At 44.8% G+C, this 25,558-nt stretch overlaps 1 protein-coding gene across 1 annotated transcript in view; it reads right to left on the reverse strand.

Moving 5' to 3' along the window:
• Positions 1–2,805: 2,805 nt before the first annotated feature.
• The window catches only part of CLDN15 (claudin 15), a 91,471-nt gene continuing 68,718 nt past the window's right edge, over positions 2,806–25,558 (reverse strand). The window contains exons 2-5 of the mRNA XM_075346724.1: positions 10,598–10,762; positions 9,934–10,015; positions 9,024–9,131; positions 2,806–6,367 (exon numbers count right to left, since the gene is read on the reverse strand). Of these exons, the coding sequence (XP_075202839.1) occupies positions 6,241–6,367; positions 9,024–9,131; positions 9,934–10,015; positions 10,598–10,762 (482 nt within the window). The 3' untranslated portion in view covers positions 2,806–6,240. The remainder of the gene's footprint in view (positions 6,368–9,023; positions 9,132–9,933; positions 10,016–10,597; positions 10,763–25,558) is intronic.

The following is a 25,558-nucleotide window of genomic DNA, read 5'->3' on the forward strand; positions in this document are numbered from 1 at the left end:
ACAAAGATGGTAGTGATGGGAGTCTTCAGTAGAAAACACATCAACACCCCACCTTTGCATCCCAGGATGCGGGGGCTGGGGTGTCATAGATTGTCAGCAGCACTCAAGTGGGTAAATGGTTATTTTTCCCCCCCAAAAACGATCCATTTAATAGAGGATAATTTGCTGATTTCAGGGGTCCCCCCGTTAACTCCTGAACAGGGTGCAGGGACCCTGAGAACGGTGCACTGCAGCCTCATCCTGAATACCCAGTGATAGCTAAATTAAAAAATAATATAGGTCACACATACTGTATTTATTGTATATATTCAGGCTCACTATTACCCCAGTTTATGTTCCTGATAATGGTCCGGTGATCCTGCGTGCTGCAAACCCCGACGCGTGTTTCGTTCATAGTCTTCCGCACTACACACGAAATGCGTGTCAGGGTTTGCAGCACGCAGGATCACCGGACCATCTACCAAGGTAGTGAGATTTTACATACATATGTTTACATACTCCTTTAATTTATCGGTTCTCACAGGGATCATTTTTTGTTTGCCCAATGGCATTTTGCTGATTTTGCACTAGGGCACTAGCACATTATGTAATATGATCTGTGAAAGTCCTACCCTTCAGGTACTATAAGTGGTGGGTGTTTTGCACCTTGCACTTTAAATACCTGAATATCTGCTGCTAATAGGGAATATTTTTGTCTATATTCATACTTTATAAAAATCTGCATGACTTGTTATTTTATCGGTATGGTTGTCTTGGTCACTATCCCATTCTTGGTGTTTTTTGCCTGCACTTTATTGGGGATTTTTTGATTTTCATCTCCTTTCTTTATGTAGCACATACATAGAAGTAGTATCAGCGTAGAGAAGATTACACATCAGTACTTAGCTGCGTAACTGTAAATCCAGCATTGTTGTGAGATAAACAATTCCCTAAAAGCAGCATGGAGGACATTATATATTGGTATTGGGCAGTGTAGTTGTGAAATATGCAATGTGGTCAGATAAACATGTACCTGAAATCAGCAACATGGACGGTAACATGCAACCGTACTAAGCAGTGTGAGAGTGAATCCAGCTCTGTAGTGAGATATAACACTCTGGAAAACAGATATAGCAGAGAGGGCATTAAAGATGGAGACTGGGCAGTATAGTTGTGAATCCTGATCTTTTTAGTGAGATAAAACAGTTATTACAAAGCAAAAGCAACATGAAGGACATCGTTCATCAGTACTGAGCTGCGTAGCGATGAAACCAGCTCTGATATGAGATAAAACATTAGAAAGCAGCAGCATGGAGGACATCATACATCAGTACTGAGCTGGGTAGCTAGGAAACCAGCCTTAAAGTGAGATAAAACACTGAAAAGCAACAGCATGGAGGACATCATACATCAATACTGGGCTGATAACTATGAAACCAGCCCTAGAATGAGATAAAACACTGGAAAGCAGCAGCATGGAGGACATCGTACATCAGTACTGAGCTGATAACTATGAAACCAGCCCTAGAATGAGATACAACATTGAGAAGCAGCAGCATGGAGGACATCATACATCAGTACTGAGCTGGGTACCTATGAAACCAGCCCTGGAATGAGATAAAACACCGGAAAGCAGCAGCATGGAGGACATCATACATCAGTACTGAGCTGGGTACCTATGAAACCAGCCCTGGAATGAGATAAAGCACTGGGAAGCAGCAGCATGGAGGACATCATACCTCAGTACTGAGCTGTGTAGCTATGAAACCAGTCCTAGAATGAGATAAAGCACTGGGAAGCAGCAGCATGGAGGACATCATACCTCAGTACTGAGCTGTGTAGCTATGAAACCAGTCCTAGAATGAGATAAAGCACTGGGAAGCAGCAGCATGGAGGACATCATACCTCAGTACTGAGCTGGGTAGCTATGAAACCAGTCCTAGAATGAGATAAAACACCGGAAAGCAGCAGCATGGAGGACATCATACCTCAGTACTGAGCTGCGTACCTATGAAACCAGTCCTAGAATGAGATAAAGCACTGGGAAGCAGCAGCATGGAGAACATCATACCTCAGTACTGAGCTGGGTAGCTATGAAACCAGTCCTAGAATGAGATAAAACACCGGAAAGCAGCAGCATGGAGGACATCATACTTCAGTACTGAGCTGGATAGCTATGAAACCAGTCCTAGAATGAGATACAACACCGGAAAGCAGCAGCATGGAGGACATCATACCTCAGTACTGAGCTGTGTAGCTATGAAACCAGTCCTAGAATGAGATACAACACCGGAAAGCAGCAGCATGGAGGACATTATACATCAGTACTGAGCTGGATAGCTATGAAACCAGCCCTGGAATGAGATAAAGCACTGGGAAGCAGCAGCACGGAGGACATCATACATCAGTACTGATCTGTAGAGTGTAGCTGTGAATCCAAGTTTAGAGGAAATAAAACATTATAAAGCAGCAATAGCAAGGAGGGCATTATACAGCAGGCTCTATGTAGTTACCAATACAGCTACAGGGTGAGATAAAACACTTACTAAAAAGCAGCCGCATGTAGGAAATGATATAGCAGTACTAAGCAGAGTAGCTGTGAATCCAGTTCTGGAGTGCATTGTAGAGCAGCAGTGTACGGTGTAGCTGTGAATACAACTCCAAGGTGAGATACAACCCGTTTGTATACACAGCAGTTTGGCCGTCATTACACAGTAGTACTGAGCAGTGTAGCTGTGACTCCAATACCGTGATGCAATCAGTGATCAGAGATAAAAAGCCCAGATAACAATGAACACAGAGAAGAGAAGTGACATCACGCCCTCATCAAATATACAAAATATTTTTATTACAAATTACATTCAATTTGTCAGAAATGTACAGATTTATTTCATAGATTTATTACGAGGCAAAAAGTCCGAGCCTGAGGCCGGACACTGACATAACAGTACTGGCATACACATACGGTTTGTTTTGTTTTATTTTTTACAACAATGCAATATTGAAGTTGTGCCCCTGCATGCCCTAACTCTGCCCATAGAGGTCAACGCTCCATCCTCTGTATTATCAATGGCCCGATAATCTATTAGTGACATCAGTCTATGTAATGCTCATTTTATTGGAGTGTCGGATTTTGTTCTTCTCAAAGTTTTACTATTTGGGTACATAAATATGAAAATACTGCTCCCTAGTGGACAGGAATATGAATAGTATAATACTGCCCCCTAGTGGACAATAATAAAGCTTCTATAATACTGCCCCCTAGTGGACAATAATATAACTTCTATAATTCTGCCCCCTAGTGGACAGCAAAATAACTAGTAAAATACTACCCCCTAGTGGACAGTAATATAACTACTACAATACTGCCCCTAGTGGACAGTAATTTAACTGCTATAATACTACTCCCTAGTGGACAGCAATATAGCTAGTATAATACTGCCCCCTAGTGGACAAGAATATAACTTCTATAATTCTGCCCCCTAGTGGACAACAAAATAATTAGTAAAATACTACCCCCTAGTGGACAGTAATATAACTACTATAATACTGCCCCTAGTGAACAGTAATATAACTACTATAATACTGCCCCTAGTGGACAGCAATATAACTGCTATAATACTGTCTCCTAGTGGACAAGAATATCATTTCTATAATACTGCCCCCTAGTGGATAGTAATATAACTGCTATAATACTGCCCCCTAGTGGATAGTAATATAACTGCTATAATACTGCCCCCTAGTGGACAGTAATATAGTTGATGTAATGCTTCTCCCTAGTGAACAGTAATATCACTAGTATAATACTGCCCCCTAGTGGATAGTAATTTAACTGCTAGAATACTGCCCCCTAGTGGACAAGACTATATTATAATATTGCCCTTAGTAGACAGTAATATACGGTAACTACTATAATACTGCCCCAGTGGACAATATAATAACTGTAATACTGACACCTGGTGGACAAGAATATAATTACTTCCCAATATAAGGAATATATCTGCTATAATACTACACCTCTAGAGGGGGCAAACATACAATTGAAAAGGTGTATGTCACATCCTATTATTGTTTCAACCTTATATAACAGCATTAATTATTTTGGAGGATTATTTTTTCATTTGCAGTACTGCATATTGACCACTAGTGGCAGCAAAGATAAAAAAAAAATACTAAAACAACACCTCCAATCACTGACTGAAAACCAGTCAGAAATCGCAGGCCCTTCCTTGTAACTATTCTCTTAATTTTTGCAATTGTGTTTTAATAACATTTTTGGACCATTTGAGTTCTTGAGGTGAACTTTGATGTGGTCGTAAATCAGAAAGGGGACCTCTGTATTAATATTGTTCCAGAAAACTGTGGCCGTCCCTTTCTTTTAAACCATAACTCATTTATTTGTGGTCATATCGAGGTGTAAAAATGGTTTACTAATTTGTCTTTGTGGAGTCGTGAAGGAGCGTTAAACAAATTGGTAACCAAATTGGTATTGATAAGATACAGTGTCTACCCTTATAGGATAATTATCCGGTAATTTGGATAAATGGAGCAGAGCTCTTTGCCCAAAGTAGCAAATTTTCTTTTCATCGATTCCCTTTCATTTGTGTAGCCTAATTTTCTCAAAACCACCGAATACCTGGAGGACGTTGGCCATTAATGATGACGACGTGGTGGAAATGAGTAGTAAACCTTGTGTTCAATGGAAGGTCAGGGCGTATGAGTCAGCAGGTAGTGGTCAGGTGGTCCAGGATTGCCACCAGAGGCAGAAGAAGACAAGTGGTTGCCCAATGGATGATTGACATAACACAACACAATGTTGACCGGTAACGTCTGGCTACCAAAAACCCACCATTACCTGTGCAGGTAGTGTTCAGGTTGTCCGGGATGGTCACCAGAGTTAGAAGAAGACAAGTGGTCGCCCAATGGAAGATTGACTTGATACAACACAATGTTGACCGGTAAAGTCTGGCTACCAAAAACCCACCATTACCTGTGCAGGTAGTGTTCAGGTTGCACTAGAGGCAGAAGAAGACATGTGGTCGCCCAATGGAAGATTTACTTAACACAACACAATGTTGACCGGTAAAGTCTGGCCACCAACAACCCACCATTACCTCTGCAAGTAGTGTTCAGGTTGTCCGGGATGGTCACCAGAGGTAGAAGAAGACAAGTGGTCGCCCACTGGTAGATTGACTTGATACTACACAATTTTGACCGGTAACGTATGGCTACCAAAACCTACCATTACCTCTGCAGGTAGTGTTCAGGTTGTCCAGAATGGTCATTAGAGTCAGAAAAAGACTAATGGTCACCCAATGGAAGATTGTCTTACCACAACACAATGTTGACCGATAAATTCTGGCTACCAAAAACCCACCATTACCTGTGCAGGTAGTGTTCAGGTTGTCCGGGATGGTTACCAGAGGTAGAAGAAGACAAGTGGTCGCCCAATAGAAAATTGACTTAACACAACACAATGTTGACCAGTAAAGTCTGGCTACCAAAAACCCACCATTACCTGTGCAAAATGAGACATTTCTAGTCATACCAAAGACCTAAATTGGAATTGTATTAACCATTAATGATCATCGACTTTATAAAAATATAAAATTAACAAAAAGAATCAAGGCACAAAATGAGGACATTTCTGGAAGACAAATCAACCAATTGGACGGTTGGAAAATTCACAAACGGAACACGAATTGAGAAAGTCTTCATGGTTGTCGCAGTCTTGTCCATAAAGTTAAATTGTCGTTACTGAGTGTAAGACCCAGGAACATGATCCACTGGTTGACGTTTCCATTCTCAAACCTCGAAGGCGGCTCTCATAACTCTCCTTCTAAATGACCCTAAAATCAAGTATAAATTACTAATTCAATGTTCAAAATGATTTCTATATAAAAAAAATATAAGAAATAATCACAGACAATTGTAAATATTTTCCAAATTTTTAAGAAAATTTCAAAAATAGTAAAAAAAATTTGTAGATTCTTATCAGGAGCAGAGGAGGGCCATTTTTCTGGTTGAGTTGGGCATCGCTAGATGTGATGTTTTAGGCCCTCAGAGAATGTTTTTGGCACCAAGAGATCAACATGTTCATCTCAGAAGATTCAAGAAAGAGCATTGATGCTTAAAAGTTTGACAACTGAAAATGCAGACGGACCGTAAGTGAAGACAGTAGACTTTGACGTGGGTGGGAAACGGACTTCACGTTTTTGGGAGACTATCCAATGGGCCTTGTACAGTCTTTAGTCTCTGGACCTATACATATGCGTTCTTCCCGTATTTGGAGATACTATTACTGGATTCATATCGAGGAAGGGCAGCTTGAGGGGCAGCCTTAGCCGAAGATTGATTAGTTGCTTGGCGGTAGTTATAGGTGTATTTCCTGTGGGGACAAATCACATTAGGACAGTTATAAAATACCATGACCAGTAAATGACCAAGTTTTGGGTTGCTTATAGAGATGGGTGAACCCATAGATGTTCGTATTCGTAAGGTATGGCCAGACTTACTGCAATGCGGTTTTGATGCATTTTTCTGACAGGAGATGCAGATTTGATGTAGAAATTTGTTGCCGAAATGTCTGCACCAAATCTGCATCTTCTGGCAGACGAACAAGTCAAAATCACATTGATTTTTGTACATTTTTCAGCTAGGAAATGCAGGTTTGGTGATTTCTGTAAAAAATTTCTTTACCAAATCTGTATCTCGTGGAAGATAAAAGCATCAAAACTGTATCATGTTTTTGGTCTGTTGAGTTCATTGAGTTCACCTAAGTTGACTTTCACTGAGTTCAATGAGTTCACCTGAGGTCACAGTTGTGGTAGTGTGAACTCAGTGATGTCACCACTCACAAATGCAGCGCCTCAGTGATCGGTCACGTGTTATAATGTGACCGCGTACTGCAACCTCAGATGTAGCAGAGCAGGAAATCGTTGTAGGACGTCGTGGTGTGGATTACGTTGGACCTGCAGGGTTTTTTTGGAGGTTAATACATTGGAGAGAAAGGGTGTTGTTTTTTTTTAAAAAAAATGTCTCTGTTTTGTGTTTATTTCTTTTTATTTACACGATAGACCCCTAATCCTTACTAATCCAGGGCTTCATGGCAGCTGTGAATTTTTGACAAATCACAGCTGTCATTAACCCCTTATATTACCCAGATTGCCCAGAATGAGATGGGTAAGCACCAGTATTGATGCATCTAAGTTATCTAAGGTATGCGCCAATTCTAGGACTCTTAAGGCCCATTTACATACTGCAACATTGCAAACGACATCGCTGTAACGTCACCGGTTTTGTGACGTAATAGCGACCTCCCCAGCGACATTGCAGTGTGTGAAACACATCAGCGACCTGGCCCCTGCTGTGAGGTCGCTGATCACTACACATCTCTCAGGACCATTCTTTGGTCCTTTGTTTCCCACTGTGCAGCATGATCGCTAGAAAGTCTCAGTGTGTAAAGGGGCCTTTACAGCGACTTCGTTAGCGACTTCCCTTTCAAAAAGCTGCTTTACAACGTCCCCAATGACTAGCTAGGTCGTTCTGCAGTTCCACATCGCTGCTACGTCGTTTTCCAGGTTTGCCTGTTTGACAGCTCACCAGCGACTCACCAGAGACTTTGTAGCGATCCCAGCCAGGTTGGGATCGCTGGTGGGATCGCTAGAAAGTCTCAGTGTGTAAAGGGGCCTTTAGGTTCTGGGGTGGGCCCAATAACCATGGGCCTCCCCAGGCTAAGAATACCAGCCCCAAGCTATCTGCTTTATCTTGGCAGGGTATCAAAATTGAGGAGGGGAACAGCATGGGGGCCATTGTATTTTGATACACTCACACAACTGGAAGCTGCAGCCTCCACCTGTCTGCTTTATCTGTAATGGGTATGAAAACACGGGGAACCCTACGCCATTTTTTCTAATTATTTATTTATTTTTACACTCCACTTCGGGGACCCAGACAGCTAGTGTGAGAGCAACCAATCACAGACACTGGCACGCTGGCAGTCTGACAGCAGCCAACCATATATGCTCTCACAGATGGTGGGCGGGGGAAGCAGTGACTATGCATGAGAGTTAACGAGCAGACCCGGAAGCAGTGTGACAGCCATGCAGAAACTTGGTAAGTATAACAGTCCTGCTTTAATCCCTATTTTGATTGCTTTTTACATTTTGTTACATTATTATCCTGGTGTCCGAAACCAAATAGTTACATGGACTTCCCTGGGAAGTCTGTGTTCGGAGTCCATGCATCGACACTAATGCGGGCTTCACACGAGACTATCTATCGTGTGATTGCATGAGCAATCGTACCCGCCCCTGTCGTTTGTGCGTCACGGGCAATTAGTTGCCTGTGGCGCACAAAGTCATTAAACCCCAGTCACACGTACTTACCTCCCGGACGACGTCGCTGTGGGCGGCGAACATCCACTTCCTGAAGGGGGAGGGACGTTCGGCGTCACAGCGACGTCACACAACGGCCGGCCAATAGAAGCGGAGGGGCGGAGATGAGTGGTACGTAATATCCCACCCACCTCCTTCCTTCCGCATTGGCGGAAGGACGCAGGTAAGCAGCAGTTCGTCGTTCCCGAGGTGTCACACGGAGCGATGTGTGCTGCCTCGGGAACAATGAACAACCGGCGTGCAGAAGGAGGAACGATTTTTTGAAACTGAGCGACGTGTCAACGATGAACGAGAAGGTGAGTATTTCTGCTCATTCACAGTCGCACGAAGCTGTCACACGCTACGATATATCAGACAATGCCGGATGTGCGTCACTATCGACGTGACCCCGACGACATATCGCCCGATATATCGTACCGTGTGACGCACGCATAAGAGTCTGGTACGGACCCCGGACTTTACAGTTCAGGTTTGCCCATCACTAGTTGTTTATACACATTTTTGTGAGTGAGGCAGAGCTGCCATAGGTGTTATGCATGGAGGTGTTACGCATGTCACTGCATCCCTAAAATTAGGGTACTTCTAGCTCTTGGATTTTCATTGCTTTCTCTCATACTGGGTTGCTTATGAGAATATTCTGATACTTACTGATTAGCTTTGGCCACTTGTTTGTAGGAACAGCACATCAATCCTCCTCCAACAACATCAAGGAGGGCCCCCGACCATCCGAGATAAAGAGCAGGACCGATTTCATATCTGTAGGAAAAATGGATGAAAATTAGTTCATTACAGCACCAATCGATTCACACCCAAAAAAGGAGTTTAAACGAATGGTTGGTGAATCGCCTTGAATGTAGGCCACATTATGGGCGAACTTGGCAACTACTGGAGAATTGCTAAGAATTTCCTGGTAGAGATGAGTGAACCCGAGGTTCGGTATTCGGTGTTCCTACCAAACATAGATTTTACTTAAAAAACAGAGTTTGGATTCGAAGATCGGGTGCATTACATATGAACACTAGAGATGAGTGAACCCAAGGTTCAGTGCTCGGTGTGCATACTAAACCCAGACTTTACAAACAAACCACAGTTTGAGAACTTTACATATGCAAACCACTCATACGAGCATCACTGTGCTTGGGTACGCTTGGTGCTCAGCTCAGTGCGAGCTGCATGCAGTGTTGGAACGGCTCACAATTGCGTAACAACATGTCTGTATGTGGGCGGAGACCCAAACTGCCCAATTACTGACTTCCACTGGGGTTCAGGTCAAGTCTGGGTCCCAAACCGAAATTTATCTAATGTTTGGCTGCACCCACCAAATCAAACATCCATGGGTCCGCTCATCTCTAGTTCCTGCCAATGACATTGTAGGGACTTATTCTAACAATCACATTTCAGACTGGGGCGTTGGCCATTTCTCTGGAAACCACAACTGGCAACATCAAGAAGAGTCCACCGTGAGGACCTAAGCCATGGGTGGAGCTGGAGTAAAGCTTTGGTGAAGTAGGATTAGTCATTCGAAGGTGAAGGAGTCCCATTGGTAATCAGTACTTACTTGGTTCCAGGGTACAAGGGGTTGAAGAAGTCTTGAGTGATGTTGAAGGCATACCAAGAGACGGAGATTCCAGCGCAGATACCTAGAGGGAAAAATAGAAAAATATATATTTGTGAATCTTTAAGGATGGGAAGCTGCTATGTGTGGTGGTCTAAAGTTCCCTGACTTTCTGATCTGCCATAGATACCCGTTAGACTATCGTCTTAATTCTCGATCCTGGACAACCTTTCTTTGCCAGTATGTATAGTCCATATGGTGAGGTTTGATACTGCTCTAAGAACAGGGCATCAAAATTAACGGTAGTGCTGCATCCATCACATGATGGAAGTCAGTGACAGACAACCAACACCATCATTTGTAATCGAGTCCATCAGGTTTCCATTATGGAATCCTATATTTTAGCAGATAAACTAGTGTGGCAGACTTTGTGAAAAGCTTCCAAGATGCAAATCTATTCTTAAAAGTTTTTCAGCCAACTTTGTGTAGAGACATTCAAATCTGGAGATTGGTAATGGTCCGAGACTTCACTGATGTTGTCTCTGATATATCTACAACACATCAGAAGATTCTTTTCTTTAACAAATTTTTCACTTTTTGATAATTTTAGGCTTTTTTTCTGACTCTAAAGTTTAAATTGAATACATGGAAGCCCATCGTAACTCACCTGCGAATACCGAGAGCGCTCCAGATGCTGTGGCGAGCTTCCCCTTCAGTGCTATGTTACCTTCTGCAACTTTAGTGCACTGAAGCCCAAGCATTCCCAACAAGCATGCAAAAAGACCGAGCACCAGTGCGGAGATTATTAGAGCCCTGGAAGCTTGTAAGTATCCTGTGAAGACAAACAGAAGCATCCTCAATGATTCCATCAGAAATTCTCTATATAAGAACCCTCATGTGGTTCTTCATGCTGATACAATGTCCTTCAGAAACGTGTAAGGTTGGTGGACCTCAGAAGAACGTTAAGTAGACCCTTCACTTGTGTGGTCTGTCTAATGACAAAAAATACAAGATCTCAACATCATTTAGTTATGAAAAACTAAATAACTGGGTGTTTTCCATACCAAGAGATGTTCAACCTCCCGAAAAGCAGATTTGAAACTCTATATTTGATCGAGAAGGGGTATGAGATAAACCTACGAGCAATGCCATCTGTATTCTGCATCCCTATTGCACACATGCCACATTGACACATTGTTTCTTGACCTAATTACTAACTATGACGGCATGGAATTTAAGAGGAGCTCCTTAGATAGCACCTAAACGTTTTAATGCCCCTACATGTTCATTGGGTTAAAATAAAGAGGTTATTGCACGAATCAGGGCTATAAACCAAGAGCCTTGAAAGACACTGTAAGCTACTGGACAATGTCACAAGAAACATTTCTCTTCCGGGACCAAAGTAATGCCATAACCTTAGATACCTCCACCAGTGATTTAGATTTTAGCCATAAATCAGCCCCATGGTGCCATCTATGGATTCTCCAAGAGTGCCAGCCACAGATCTCGTTACACCTTTTGGAGGCCATATTCTAGAAAATATCATTAGGTGGCCACTACTTAGAGATCACTTATATGCTAATCACCAGAGAAGTTTCTAAAATCATAGCTGAATATCGAAGAGGTTTTGGTACTCTAATTTAGTTCCAAGTAATTTTTATTCCTTCTATTAAAGGGTGTCCAGATTCAAGGACCTAAAACAAGACCAAATTTCCCCTTACAAACATCATACATTTACATCTTCACAATGACTTCAGCCTAGTAGCATAATGCTGGTCCGCTGGTTCCATTTTTGGTAAGATATATGCTTGATGAAAGAGTCTAACGTTGCTAAACTTGACCACTAGCCAAACCCCAGATCCACACATCTGCAAGTTGTAGGTAATTGTAGGCATTACCTTCATAAAAGATGTTTTACAAAATCGTGAGATTGTCTTGAACATGACCATGTTGAACATGACCTTTGGCAGGGGGGTAATATTGAAGGAACTTCTACATCTATTATGAAGCTCTTGGAAAGGGTGGTTCCAAGACAAAGGGCCTATGTGTTGAGCGGAATGGCTCTATTCACACTGCATTGAGGTACAAATCTGAAATACTCTTAATGTATAATATATCCCTCAGACTGGAGCCTATCAAAATATGCCAGTGTATGGCATATGGAAGGAGAACTCCAAATATGTTGTAGCCTGGCTGGAACACTTTATAGGTATAGTTGTCTAGATCGGACACTGCATAGGTACTGTGGTTTTAGTGGGCAACCCTATCGTAGATACTATGGTCTTTCTGGAACACTCTAAAGCTTCTGATGATGTCTGAAGGGGATGTTCCACATGTACAGTAGATACTCCCAAGGTGCTGACATGTGGATATAGCTCTCTATAGGACTAAGTAATAATATCTGGATGGAACTCTAATCGGGTGCTGAAGTCTGGATGGGATACTTCCTAAGTACGTCTGGATGGGATACTCTATAGGTACTGGGGCCTGGATGGGACACGCTATAGGTTCTGAGGTGTAGATGGGGCACCCTGTAAATACTGAGGTCTTGATGGGGTACTGTATAGGTTTCAAGGTGTGTATGGGGCACTTTATGTGTGGATAGAACACTCTATAGGTACTGAATTCTGGATGAGACATTGGCAAGGTACTGAGGTTTGGATGGAACACTCTATAGGTAAAGAGGCCTAGATGGGACACTCCCCATGTACTTTGGTCTGGATGGTACACTCTATAGATATTGTGACTCGAGAACTCGATTGGAAATGCCATAGGTGTTGAGGAGTGGATGGGGCACTCAATAAGTGCTGAGATCTGAGTGGGACACTCCCTACGTACTTAGGTGTTGATGGAACACTCTATAGGTGCTATTATCTCTCTGGGATGTTTATTAGGTACTGTGGACACTCCCTAAGGTGCTGAGGTCTGATTGTAAATCTCTAAAGGTAATAATGTCTGGAAGGGACACTCCCAGGGTCTGAGGACTGTATGGAATATTCCTGAGGTCTGGTTGGGACACCCAATAAATGCCATTGTCTGTATGAGATGTAGTATAGTACTGTGGACACTCCATAAGTTGTGAGGTTTGGAGGTGACACTCCCCAGGATCTATCTCACTACCTATATACACTATTAAACCATCTTAGCATTTCAATGGCGGTATACTCATATCATTAGTTTATGTGACAGTCATAAATAGTCATCTATCTTCTTGACAGGTTACAGAGTACATCATGGGTGAGTTCAGTCCAATCTTTATGTAATGTCAGCAGTCTGGTTGCGTAATTGCATATTCCATATTTACACTTTCCTTTTACCTATGCATCGTTATCATAGAGAACTTCTGCCACCCGGACGCGTTGTCTATTGTCCCAATTACTGGTGTGATTATTGGTTCCGGTTATTGTAAAATCTATGAACTGTAATGATACTAAAACAGTCTGACCTGAGCATTCACCAAACGCTCATACACGTTGTAATTTTTGCCTTATCATTGATATTTTACAAGGGTTCCAAATTGTTCTCAACTTCTTCTGCTGGCATGGAAATCAAGGAAAGGTTCCCGGTCAAGCAGGCTATTGGTTGGTGGTTCCCAATCATGTCACCAATTTAGAAAGTTGACCACAGCATAGATCAACCTTGAACTTTGGAGTCACGGTATCTGAATAAAATACTAATTACGGTAGCTTTCGCATCTGTAGTTAAATGATGCCTACAATTCTGAATCAAAGAAAGTGTCTGAGAAGGACACAAAAATGCCAAAGTCTTGGCCAAAGTCTTGGCAAACTGAGTTGTGTCAAAGTTCACAGATAAGAAATAGGCAAAATGAAAGTATCCTTGTCATCTGGACTCGACCCACTAATGGAAGCGCCTTTCTTCTTTGCCAAGAGTGTACGATTAGAGGGAATTTTTGCTAGTACCGCCAATATTCTTGCCAAAGACCTGGCCAATCCAAGTCATGGCACAGTCAATAATTAAAAGATAGGTAAAAGGGAAGAAGAGAAGAGCTCTTGTTGTTCAGCTTCTCTGGAAACATGACCATCTACAAGTGTGAACTCGTAAGACAACTTCTGCAATTACTTTGGAGCTCATGGAGAACGTGGATGCCAGTCAAGAGACTCTTGAAAGGTTTAACTCCAGGTCAAAACATGGCTCACACTGGGAATGTTTGAGCCGTGAAACAACTAGAAGACAATATCACTTTTTTTTACAAGATGAGCACGTAAGCTTTAGCAATAAATGGTGGAATGATCACCAGGAGTAGCATCCATTGTGATGTTATGTGATGCCACCAGGAACCATGCAAGAATCAGCTGAAGTCAGGGTTAGTAGCAAGAAGGATCCCACCAATATGGCCAGTGCCTAAGCCACAAACAGTTTTGCTAAAGACCTGGTCAAACTAAATGGTGGTGTGACACCATGGCCTATCAGGTCGTCACAAGGGTGCCGTGCAATCTGCCCTTCTGCATGGTACCGGCTCCTTCTTGGTTACGGGTCCTGTCCCTTTAGTGTTGCTAAGAGTAGGTATACACAAATCCTGAGGAACACTCTGCACAACACCCACCAAACACCCATTGGGGAGCCTGAGGGGAATAAGGCCGCCCAGATGGAGGGATGGAAGAAGGAGGGCCAGAAGTGTCAGGAGAAGAGGAGAGAGTAGTGGAGAAGTACCAGTGAGCGGTGACAGGAAAAATCACGCTGCAGAGCTGGGCTCCTGTAACAGTCCCAGGTGCCAGATGTTGGTCTGGCCTGGAAGGAGCTGGAACACCGGATGCAGGGGGTGGTGACAGGGGGCACGGTACTGCCACGGAGGGCAGACCGGCGGCCTTGTGCTAGAACCGGGCAGGGGCCATTGCATGACGGGGTAGGCGGACCCTAGACTGGGAAGTAGCTTCATGCAGCCCAGTAATTCACCCGACGGGAACGGAATCTTCACGACCCGCCTCCCAACCGCTCCAAAATCGGGGTATTAGCGCAACAGAGGGATAGGAATTCCCAAAACCGTCCAGAAAATCACAAGTGTGAACCTTGAGAGCAAGCTCACCCTGCTAGCCACGCAGGTGAGCGGGACCCGAGTAGTTCTAGGCGAAAGGGATCCACCAAGTGTAAACACGGTGCCAAGGGACAAGGCTTCAGACCAACCAGCAACGCCAAAAGGGCACGAACCCAACGTGTTTGGACTAAGGCTGCAGGACGTTCAGAACCTTGGTTTACCTGGTGTCAGTGTCAGCATCTCTGGACTGTGTGAGTATGGGTCCCCAGCCTGCCACCACCGAGCCCCGGGACACCTTCCCCTGCCCACGGAGGGGTTAACATCTACAGCTGCCATTCCATCGCTCCCGAGTGCTCCCACCTCCCCTAATCGCAGCAGCGGTGGTATCCCAAGTTTTACTACGAACCATGGGTGGCATCACGAACATTATTCAAATCTACCCTTTCAACCCCCCTTTTATTTTCGTGAGGCCGCGCGACCCCGCCTCGGGTACGGAGACCCCTCAAGACACTGTAGATCCGGATCCGAGCAGCCCGTCGGCTGTCGTGGGGGCGGTACAGTGGCACTCAATTTTGCCAATTACACCCCAATGTAGTAATACAACCAGATGCTACATCTCCCTCCAAACAGGTATGTAATTGGCCAAAACGAGATGGCGCTCGTTGTCCCGGCAGGACCCAATTATAAAATTGTGTAAGAGAGATGATTCCACATAATCAAAAACTAGCCAATAGCTTCAGAGGGATGTCCCCTGAGTAGTAATGGTCACATAGGTCTCCATAGCCACCGAGTCCACTGTGTCTCATGGTATAATATCAGTGCCGTGCCTGGTACATGGTATCATACAGCAGAGTTGGCACCGGCGCTGCTCACATGGGACGTGATGTGCTTTAAAAAAAGGATTAAGCTGCAATTATTCTGATTAATGGTCTCATTGAAAACTTCTCCACTTACAGCCATGGAAACTTCAGATGTAATGAGCTGGAAACGTATCTCCCTCCCTCCTTCCCCCCTTTATATAACATTGCTGCCAGTGCTGTGTATTAGGATTTACCTCTCGGAAACGCTTCATGTTGAGTGTTCACGTGTCACAGGGAGCTTGGGTATTATAGCGTTATACTTAGTTCACACCGCGGAGGACTCAAGGCCGTAAGGTGTTTCACCCAAACCTCCCTTACTCTCACACAGGCCCACAAGGACCCCATGTACTTTACACTACATGGAGAAAAATGAGGGTGTATGTTCTATTCATAGAATACCCGTTTCTTGTTCTGTCCCATTGCCTCCTGAGTATAACAGGTGATCCCATTGCTCCATTGTATAACATCTGGCCCCTTGTCCTTGGTGTATAAGATCTGGCCCCACTGTCACCAAATCTATAACATCCGGCCCCTCGTCCTTGGTGTATAATATCTGGCCCCATTGTCTCGCCCATGTATAACATCTGTGCTCTCGTCCTCAGTGTATAACATCTGGCCCCATTGTCCCCCCATGTATAACATCTGGCCCCTCGTCCTCAGTGTATAACATCTGGCCCCTTTGTCCCCTCATGTATAACATCCGGCCCCTCGTCCTCGGTATATAACATCTGGCCCCTTTGTCCCCCCATGTATATCATCTGGCCCTATTGTCCCTCCATGTATATCATCTGGCCCTATTATCACCCCATGTATAACATACAGGCCCTCGTCCTCAGTGTATAACATCCGGCCCCATTGTCCCCTCATGTATAACATCCGGCCCCTCATCCTCAGTATATAACATCTAACCCCATTGTCCCTCCATGTATAACATCTGGCCCTATTATCACCCCATGTATAACATACAGGCTCTCATCCTCAGTGTATAACATCCGGCCCCATTATCCCCAATGTATAACATCCAGCCCCATTGCTCCCCCATGTATATCATCCGGCTCATCTTCCTCGGTATATAACATCTGGCCCCATTGTCACCCCATCTATAACATCCAGCCCCTTGTCCATGGTGTATAACATCTGGCCTCATTGTTCCTCCATGTATATCCTCTGGCCCTATTGTCACCCCATATAGCATCCAGGCCCTCGTCCTCAGTGTATGACATCCGGCCCCCTTATCCCCCCATGTATAACATCCAGCCCCATGGGGCCCCCATGTATAACATTCTTCCTCATTATTCCCCGCTGTATAACATCCATCCCCCATTGTCCCCCTATGTATAACATCCGGCCTCATTATTCCCCAGTGTATAACATCTGGCCCAATTGATCCCTGGGGTATAAAATACTGCCCCATTCCCCCAGTGTAGAATATCCAGCCCATCACCCCGGTTTATAGCTTCTGGCCCCCTTGCCATACACTCTGCCTTTACTAATGTGACAGAACGACCAGTGGTGCAGAGCTCATTGATACCAGTGTGGTCCAGTTATTGGAGCCAGGTGAAGACAAAGGGAGACTTCGGGGTGGATTCCAGTCTCTGGACTCCTATACACCTGTATGTATCCTGCTGTTATGCACCTATCAGAACGCATAGTAGCTTTTCTATCTACTGAGATCTTAATTGTTTGCATCATAGACTATAGTTAGCTAATTCAGTTTTGGTGATTGATAGTATATATACTGATAATGTGATTATTCCATAGATCCCTTACTTACCGTATATATCAAATTCATGGTGCATCTGCAGGGAAAATTACTTCTTAAAAATTACTTTTCACCGTCTTCATATAGACCCATTGCAATAAGCTGATATTACTTATATAGTTTGATATTGTCACTCGAGTGTGCGTCCCTTTCCTTTTCTTTTCTTTGTTTACCCACCACCTCGTTTTGCTTGATGATTCAATAAAGTGTATATATCCTTTTATGAATATGAGTTATGGACTTTTTTGGTCGGCCTACTCTCTCTCTCTTTTCCTCACATGTAGGATGGGGGGTCAGAAAAGGTCCTTAAGTTCTGATATGGAGGGGGCCAGAAACTGGCAGTAGGTCTGGGAGTTGAGCTTCACTCCATCCTCAACCCAAAAAGGTCCAACAAGTTGATCTTTGCTGATCCCAGCCCATAGCAGTACCCACCTCCACCTTGCTGGCGTCTGAGTCGGAGTGGAGCTCTCTGCCCTTTACTGATCCAGCCTCTGGCCCATCCATCTGGCCCATCAAGAGTCACTCTCATTTCATCAGTCCATAAAACCTTTGATAAATCAGTCTTCAGATATTTCTTGGCCTAGTCTTGAGGTTTTATCGTATGTTTCTTGTTCAGAGGTGGTTGTTTTCAGCCTTCCTTACCTTGGCCATGTCCCTGAGTATGGCACACCTTGTGCTTTTTGATACTCCAGTAACGTTGCAGCTCTGAAATATGGCCAAACTGATGGCAAATGGCATCTTCACGCTTGATTTTCCTCAATTCATGGGCAGTTATTTTGCGCCTTTATTGCCCAGCACGCTTCTTGCGACCCTGTTGGCCATTTGCCATGAAACGCTTGATTGTTTGGTGACCACGCTTCAAAAGTTTGGCAATTTCAAGACTGCTGCATCCCTCTGCAAGACATCTCACAATTTTGTACTTTTCAGAGCCTGTCAAAGCTCTCTTCTGACCCATTTTGCCAAAGGATAGGAAGTTGCCTAATAATTAAGCACCCCTTATATAGCATGTTGATGTCATTACACCGCACCCCTCCTCATTACAGAGATGCACATCACCGGATTTACTTAATTGGTAGTTGGCTCTCAGCCTATAGAGCTTGGAGTAGGACAACATGTATAAAAAGTATCATGTGATCAAAATACTCATTTGCCTAATAATTCTGCACACAGTGTATATATGGGCTATGTATATATACCGTATATAAACCCTTGCTGTTACATATCTCGCGCTGGTCTTACTCTGCTCACAGCTGTGTTTGTGTCCGGGGGATAATCCATATTGTAATTAATGGTTCACCTTGACATGAAGTGCATAAGGCCAGAGGTTTCCCTAATAGCCGACACTTGACCGATATCACCATTTATATTTGTTTTTATGGTAGTGGAATATTTCTGTCTAAGTCATATTTTATTAACAATAAAGCCATAAAAGTTTTCTTCAAGCCATTAATCGGTCAATATAGATGATAAGACGATAGCCACTTATCAAACGCACGGAGCAATAATGACCCGAGGAGGAGAATAGTGTGCAGTGGAAAGGCATCAATCCAAAACTGCACATAACAGCAAAGGGGATGAAAGGTAGCAGCACATGATACCTTTATGATGCATATAAAGTGGCCTAGAAGACTTAAAGAGGTTGACCTATCCTATGGTGCAAAGCCCTTAACGATCATCTGTGTGCAGAGCCGGCAATTAGAAGCAAACAGAAACGGAGCACAAATCCGGGGCATCATGACTGAAGGGGCCATTCCCTGATCACATTCACTTCAGTAGGAGAAACTGAAGAACCTGAGAATGGCCACTATGCAGTGTACGAAACGGTACTATTCCCTCTCTGTAGACAGTGCACCTAACCACCGATGGTGCCATCAGCTGGTCTGTGGGGTCTAGGGAGTCAGACTCTGATATGAGAGTTTTTTGTATTGTGGGGCACCAAACATTTCTGAGGCAGCCTTGTCCTAGTTAGTAGACATGGGTATTATGCCTTTAGTATATTCACTAGCATTCCTTGGGGGCCCTAGTCCTAGAAGAATTGTTGTAACCGTTAATTCTGTATCTCTTATAGATATGACACTCGGCCTGGCCTTTCTTTAACTTCTGTATCTATTCCAAATATGAGAGAAGGTTGACGAGAACTTCAGATCTGGTTGTCACTGATCACTGGATTACGTTATGAGGCCAACTGGGCCTTTCCTCTCCAATGGTCCCATTGGCTTGGCTCCTTCTTCAGTTTATGGGAACTACTTTTCCAAAATGCTGTTAATCATCTAATCGGTTCCAAGGTTGAACCTCCATGAGTAGTCACAATCTCAGCTGTCATAGGAGTCCTTGGTAATATGATTTATCACTCTACGATTGAGCAATTCATCCTACTACTAGCTTCAGCCCAATTTTCCGGGCCACAGTTTAATGGGAGATCATTGCAATTGGCATTACTTGATACTAGTTGGGGAACACTGGCCTTACCATGTCGACTACAGAAGATGGTCCATCCTCTGTGTGGCTCCTGACTCTGATCCTGACATTGGCTACATTACCAAATGTCTCACTCCTCCGATTTGTCACCAGGTACCTGCTATCGCACTCCTGGATCTGGCATGTCCTCTCCAACCAGCTCTATCTTCTTTCACATCCTGACCATCACTTGGGACAAGTCTTGATTTCACGTCCACACTACATTTCCGCCATCAATTCTTTACAAATTGCTGACTATTCTGGACACCATGACTTAGGAGTCAATATAGAAGGTACATACCTCCTTGTGCAGATCAACAGTGTGGCACATGGAGATTCCTTAATCCCTTAAAACCCAATCTTAAGGCCCTGTCACATACAGAGATAAATCTTTGGCAGATCTGTGGTTGCAGTGAAATCATGGACATATTGTTCCATTTGTACACAGCCACAAACCTGCCACTGATTGTCCACAATTTCACTGCAATCACAGATCTGCCACAGATTTTTCTCTGTGTGACAGGGCCTTTACTCTTTCCAATGTGATTGTGACCTAGAAGATCCATTTCTATGTTGAGTAATGTAATAAAAGCCCTTTACTAAACCAGATCTTGGTGACTTTTGTTCTTGTTGCCTCAATCTAAAATCTTGAAATGCCAATGTGAATTGACCCACAGGTTGGGCACAACCTATTGAGTATCCTATAACCCATTATTGTAAAGTCAAGTCTTTGGCCACAGAAGCCTTGGCTCACAATGCCAACGAAGTACGTAATTACAGCAATCATTGGCGTAATAGATCTATGGGAAACCACTGATTGCAGGTTTGTATGAGGCACATTGAGTCCTTTTTCACTAGGTAATTTGTTGCCTCAGGCTCCTGCAGATAGTGTGACTCGCTCGAAGTTACGCGGAGAAGCTTTCTCCATTGTTGCAGGCAGTGTCGTTACCAGGTAAGATACTCTTTCTTAACCACTCAGTTAACAAATATCCACTTGAGTGGATTGACAGGCATTAATATGATAATCTTTCTGTGGCCTACAGTGGAATGTGCTGGATTATTGCCCTGAGACATGTCCAGGACCAATGATTGCTGGTAATCTTTTGTGTCTATATGTTGAGGGCACTAATCCCTTCCAGTCCTTCAGAGATCATCATACATTTATATGATGTTGATGTGGAAAACCCAATAAAGTTATAATAATAAATTAATGCCAGATATTGCTAGGTGGTCACATGCCAGACATCGCTGAGGTGATGGAACCTTGGGTACTCAATGTGAGGTGCCAGTCCTGGAGGGCCGACTCATCCAGCTCACATAATCAATAAGAACCAATAGACTAATGTGGACATTTCACTCTGCAGTCAGCAGATCAGCAGGCCAATGGCCTGAGGTTCCAGTCCTGGAGGGCCTACTCATCCACCTCACATAATCAATAAGAACCAATAGACTAATGTGGACATTTCACTCTGCAGTCAGCAGATCAGCAGGCCAATGGCCTGAGGTTCCAGTCCTGGAGGACCTACTCATCCACCTCACATAGTCAGTAGGAACCAGTAGACCAATGTGGACATTTCACTCTGCAGTCAGCAGATCAGCAAGCCAATGGCCTAAGGTTCCAGTCCTGGAGGACCTACTCATCCACCTCACATAGTCAATAGGAACCAGTAGACCAATGTGGACATTTCATTCTGCAGTCAGCAGATCAGCAAGCCAATGGCCTAAGGTTCCAGTCCTGGAGGACCTACTTATCCACCTCACATAGTCAATAGGAACCAGTAGACCAATGTGGACATTTCACACGGCAGTCAGCAGGTCAATGGCCTGAGCAGCTCACACAGCTAACATCACTGTGTCTATAGAGGCATCAGCATGAGTCACAACTTGGCTCCAAAGTTGAGCAACAAAAATTTGCAGATCCCAGGTCCAGCAGTCATGTCAGTAGTCTGTGGTCACTGGACAAGTGCTCTGCCAACCTCCTACTACCCACCAGTTCCAGTTAGTAGGCTCAGTGCATCATCATCATTACACTCTTAAGCACACATGACATCACTCTGGGCCTACAAATCAGAAAAGATGGTGGAAATGTCTTCAAGTAGTAAGAGACTCACAAGGATCTGCTCTAGCAGAGCCTTGTGAACTCCATTCTACCTGTCGGCATCTTCCAGATAGTAGTGTCACACTAGGTACCAGGAATCACCAAGCAAATGGCGAACAGGAAGGTAAGTCCTGTGAGTAAGAAAGGGGGAGATGGTGACCCCTGACTAAACCTAAAGCTGGTCCCTGGAGTCCCTCACACCCTAGATAGGTTCCACACCTATACGCCGAGCAGGATACCTGACCCTAGATATGCCTAGTGCTGGACCCTAAATAGGGAATGGGTGGTATGAGCTCTTTGTCAACCAAACTAAACAATAAAGATGACAAAAAGGAGGACACATGGGGGGAAAAAACATGAACTAATTATCCACAGATGACTTACGTAGAAGTTTAGCAGTTTTAGCACTAATAACAGAGATAAGTACAAGCCACCTGCTTGCATCCAGAGCTTGAATGAATGGAAAATATCACCAACACTAGACCAAGGAAGGAAGGGGTATTTAAGCACATGGAGAATACTGATAATCAGCAGCTGGGTGGAAGGAGGGCTCCTTTGGGTCTTAAAGGGGAAGACATGAAAACCCAGCCGAAAAGTTACCTAGTACAATGAATACTAACAGCAGGAACAATGGAAAGTCAGGGGGAATTTTTGCGCAGCCAAACGCTGTGACTTTCTATTGCCAGAAACCACATGGCTGTTTGTCACCCATGACAAGCAGATTTGGCACATAGCCATCGTTGCGGTGTGAAGCATGCATGACATCATGCTATGGCTACAAATATGAAGTATTGGAGGGGATGCACTCAGGTATGAGTTTTGCATGGGACTGTTCGAGTAAGAGTAATCCCTGACTACTTTTGTGGCCACTGGATCAGGGCCTGAAAATCTTTTTATTCAGGCAGCTCTTTACTACCTTAGAAGACACCAGTATCTAAAAGTAATGCATAATAGTTGGGGTCTCCATGACAGATTTGTACTAGAGCCCAAAAATGTACTCAATCCCGACAGTATAGTACCTACATAGCTCCTGTTGATCTTTGTGCTACAGCGTATAACTAGGGACAAAAGAAATGAAGCTCTATAAGGCAAATAAAAATAGGGCCTTAACTAAGGTGGCCAGTTTTGCCAACCATGACCGAAGGGCATGATGGTTGCCATCCTCTACTCCTATGTTTTCCTATAGTAAAGTTTCTCTGGAGTGAGTAGTCCTCCATGACTTCAGGCCACCGAAGTAGCAGCAACGTCTTTCTCTATGGTACATATGTGACGCCCTGGGCAAGCCAGGGGTCACAGGTCATCACACCACCACACCCTACATCCCAGTTAGGAACACCAAGGCTACTAAAATCCTTGTTGCCTTCCTCCAGGGGCTGATGTTCACACCAGGGGGTGGGCCAGGCGGTTGGCTCCGCCCACCGAGGAGTACACAGCCCTGGAGGCGGGAGAACCAGGCAGATAGGGTTTGGACAAGAAGGAGTAAACAGTGGAGTGGTAGAGGAGCTAAGTGAAGTGAAAGTGAAGTAGTAGTGGAGCAAAGAAGAAAAGAGTAAAAGTAAGAGTAGAAAAGCCTGAAGTTGGTCCGGCTGTGTGCAGGACAGAGTCAGCAAGGTCAGCAACGGCGGTGATTGTCTGGAGGGGTGACTGCTCGGAGGTTGCTGGAAGGACCGCGGATGGGTAGTGGCCCGGCGGTCTGGAGCAGTATACGAAGGACAGTCAGCACCAGGGCAGGGGCCTCTCGGACCCCAGCAAGGCTAGGAGTCGCCATAATTTGCCAAATCCGTCAGTGAAGGGGACGTCTGTCTCCAAACAACCAAGTCCCGATTGAAGGCAACAGTCCAACCATTGAGGAGAGACACCGCCACCGCCAGGGCACCAGTCTCTCAGGGCCAGCGCCTGCGGGCAAAGTAGGGCTCCTCCGGCCCATATCCAAGCCGGGGAGCGGGTTACCGGTGGGAACCCATCGCTACCAACACAGAAACATTAGGTGCAGGACAAAGGGACATCACCGTCACCTACTGGGAGAGCAAGTGCAGCCGTCCGTGGGAACCGTCTTTCCAGCCGTGTGGTTTACCAAAAAACTGTGTCCACGTCTCAGGCTCAGTGAGTACCACAGTGCCGCAAGGCACAGCGCTGCCCCCGCGTCCCTGCGCCCACCAAGCCCTGCATCACCCACTTCATCACTGGGCCCCGGGATCACCAACCCCTACCCACGGAGGGGCAACACAACAACTGGCTGCTCCATACCATCCTTACCGGGATCCCCAGACAGAGCAGCGGTGGTGCTAACAAATCACCACAACCGTGGGTGGCGTAATGGACAATAACCAATCCCTATACCCAAAACCCCCTTTCACTCACGGGCGAGGAGCACCGCTAGAGTCCCCGGGATCCGGCCCATCGCTCGAGCCACCGAGCAGCAGCAGGCCGCAGCAGCCGCGGCAGCCGGACCCAAGCAGCAGTGGGAGAGCGCGGCGTCCCCTCCTCCGCCCGCGACAACTTGGCATCACGAACAGGATCTTACCGCTCTGCCATTGGGCAGAGGTGTGCCTTGTAACCGCCGGAGGTATCTGGCTGAAAAATTTCGGAAGTCGCCATCTTTGGCGCGAAAAGTTCCCGCTCGAGCATCTTCTCGAGTAGCAGAGGCGCGAAGGTCAAAACTCCGCCCCAATAGAGGAGTGGCCGAAAAGAAGCTAAGGGGGACGCGGATGGAGAAATGGCGGAGTCCTCGAATTGGAGTGCGGGAATACCCGCCACCGGAGTACCCAAGCTCCGCCCGCGACACATACATCCTTCTTGACAGTCTACTGCTTGGCCAAGATACCTGCAGGGGTGAGAAAATAGGATCTCCTCCATCTTTATGCTCTGGAGGATTTTCCAATTACCCAACTGTTTAGCTCACCAACTTTTGGCCAGTGAAATGGATGGATTTCTACCATGGAAAGAAAAACGATCTAACAATGTAGAAACTCCTTTTTTTAACCCCCGTGGTTTAGTTTGTGTATTGTGTAGACCTTTATGGATTACAATACTAGGCACAGCCAGACATCGCCATAAGAGTGTCATAGGGTTCTCCGGGAGGCCAACACTCGTGCCTAATAAAGGCCACCAAAGGTGCAGCAGAATACAACCCCATATATAGGAGAATTTGTGGTTAATGATCCTAGGATCTTTGTCTTGCGAGATGACTAAATACACAAATAGTCTATTAGACCTTATTGATAATAGAAAAAAGCTTATGTTGTGACTAATGGCACAGATTTTGTATAGATGTAGGGAGTAGGGACCCTCAGAATCATCTCCTCTGGTGGGCCCAAGTAACTCCGGTCTGACACCAAACAACACCCGGAGGGCAATGTGACGCCCCTGCACTATTCAGGTCGTCACAGGGTACTGCACAAACTATTCTTCCGTGTAGTATTCAACCCCCCATGGTTCTGGGTCTCCATCCTGCAGTG

This window comes from Anomaloglossus baeobatrachus, chromosome 4, assembly GCF_048569485.1.
Source record: "Anomaloglossus baeobatrachus isolate aAnoBae1 chromosome 4, aAnoBae1.hap1, whole genome shotgun sequence".
Classification (NCBI taxonomy): Eukaryota; Metazoa; Chordata; class Amphibia; order Anura; family Aromobatidae; genus Anomaloglossus; species Anomaloglossus baeobatrachus.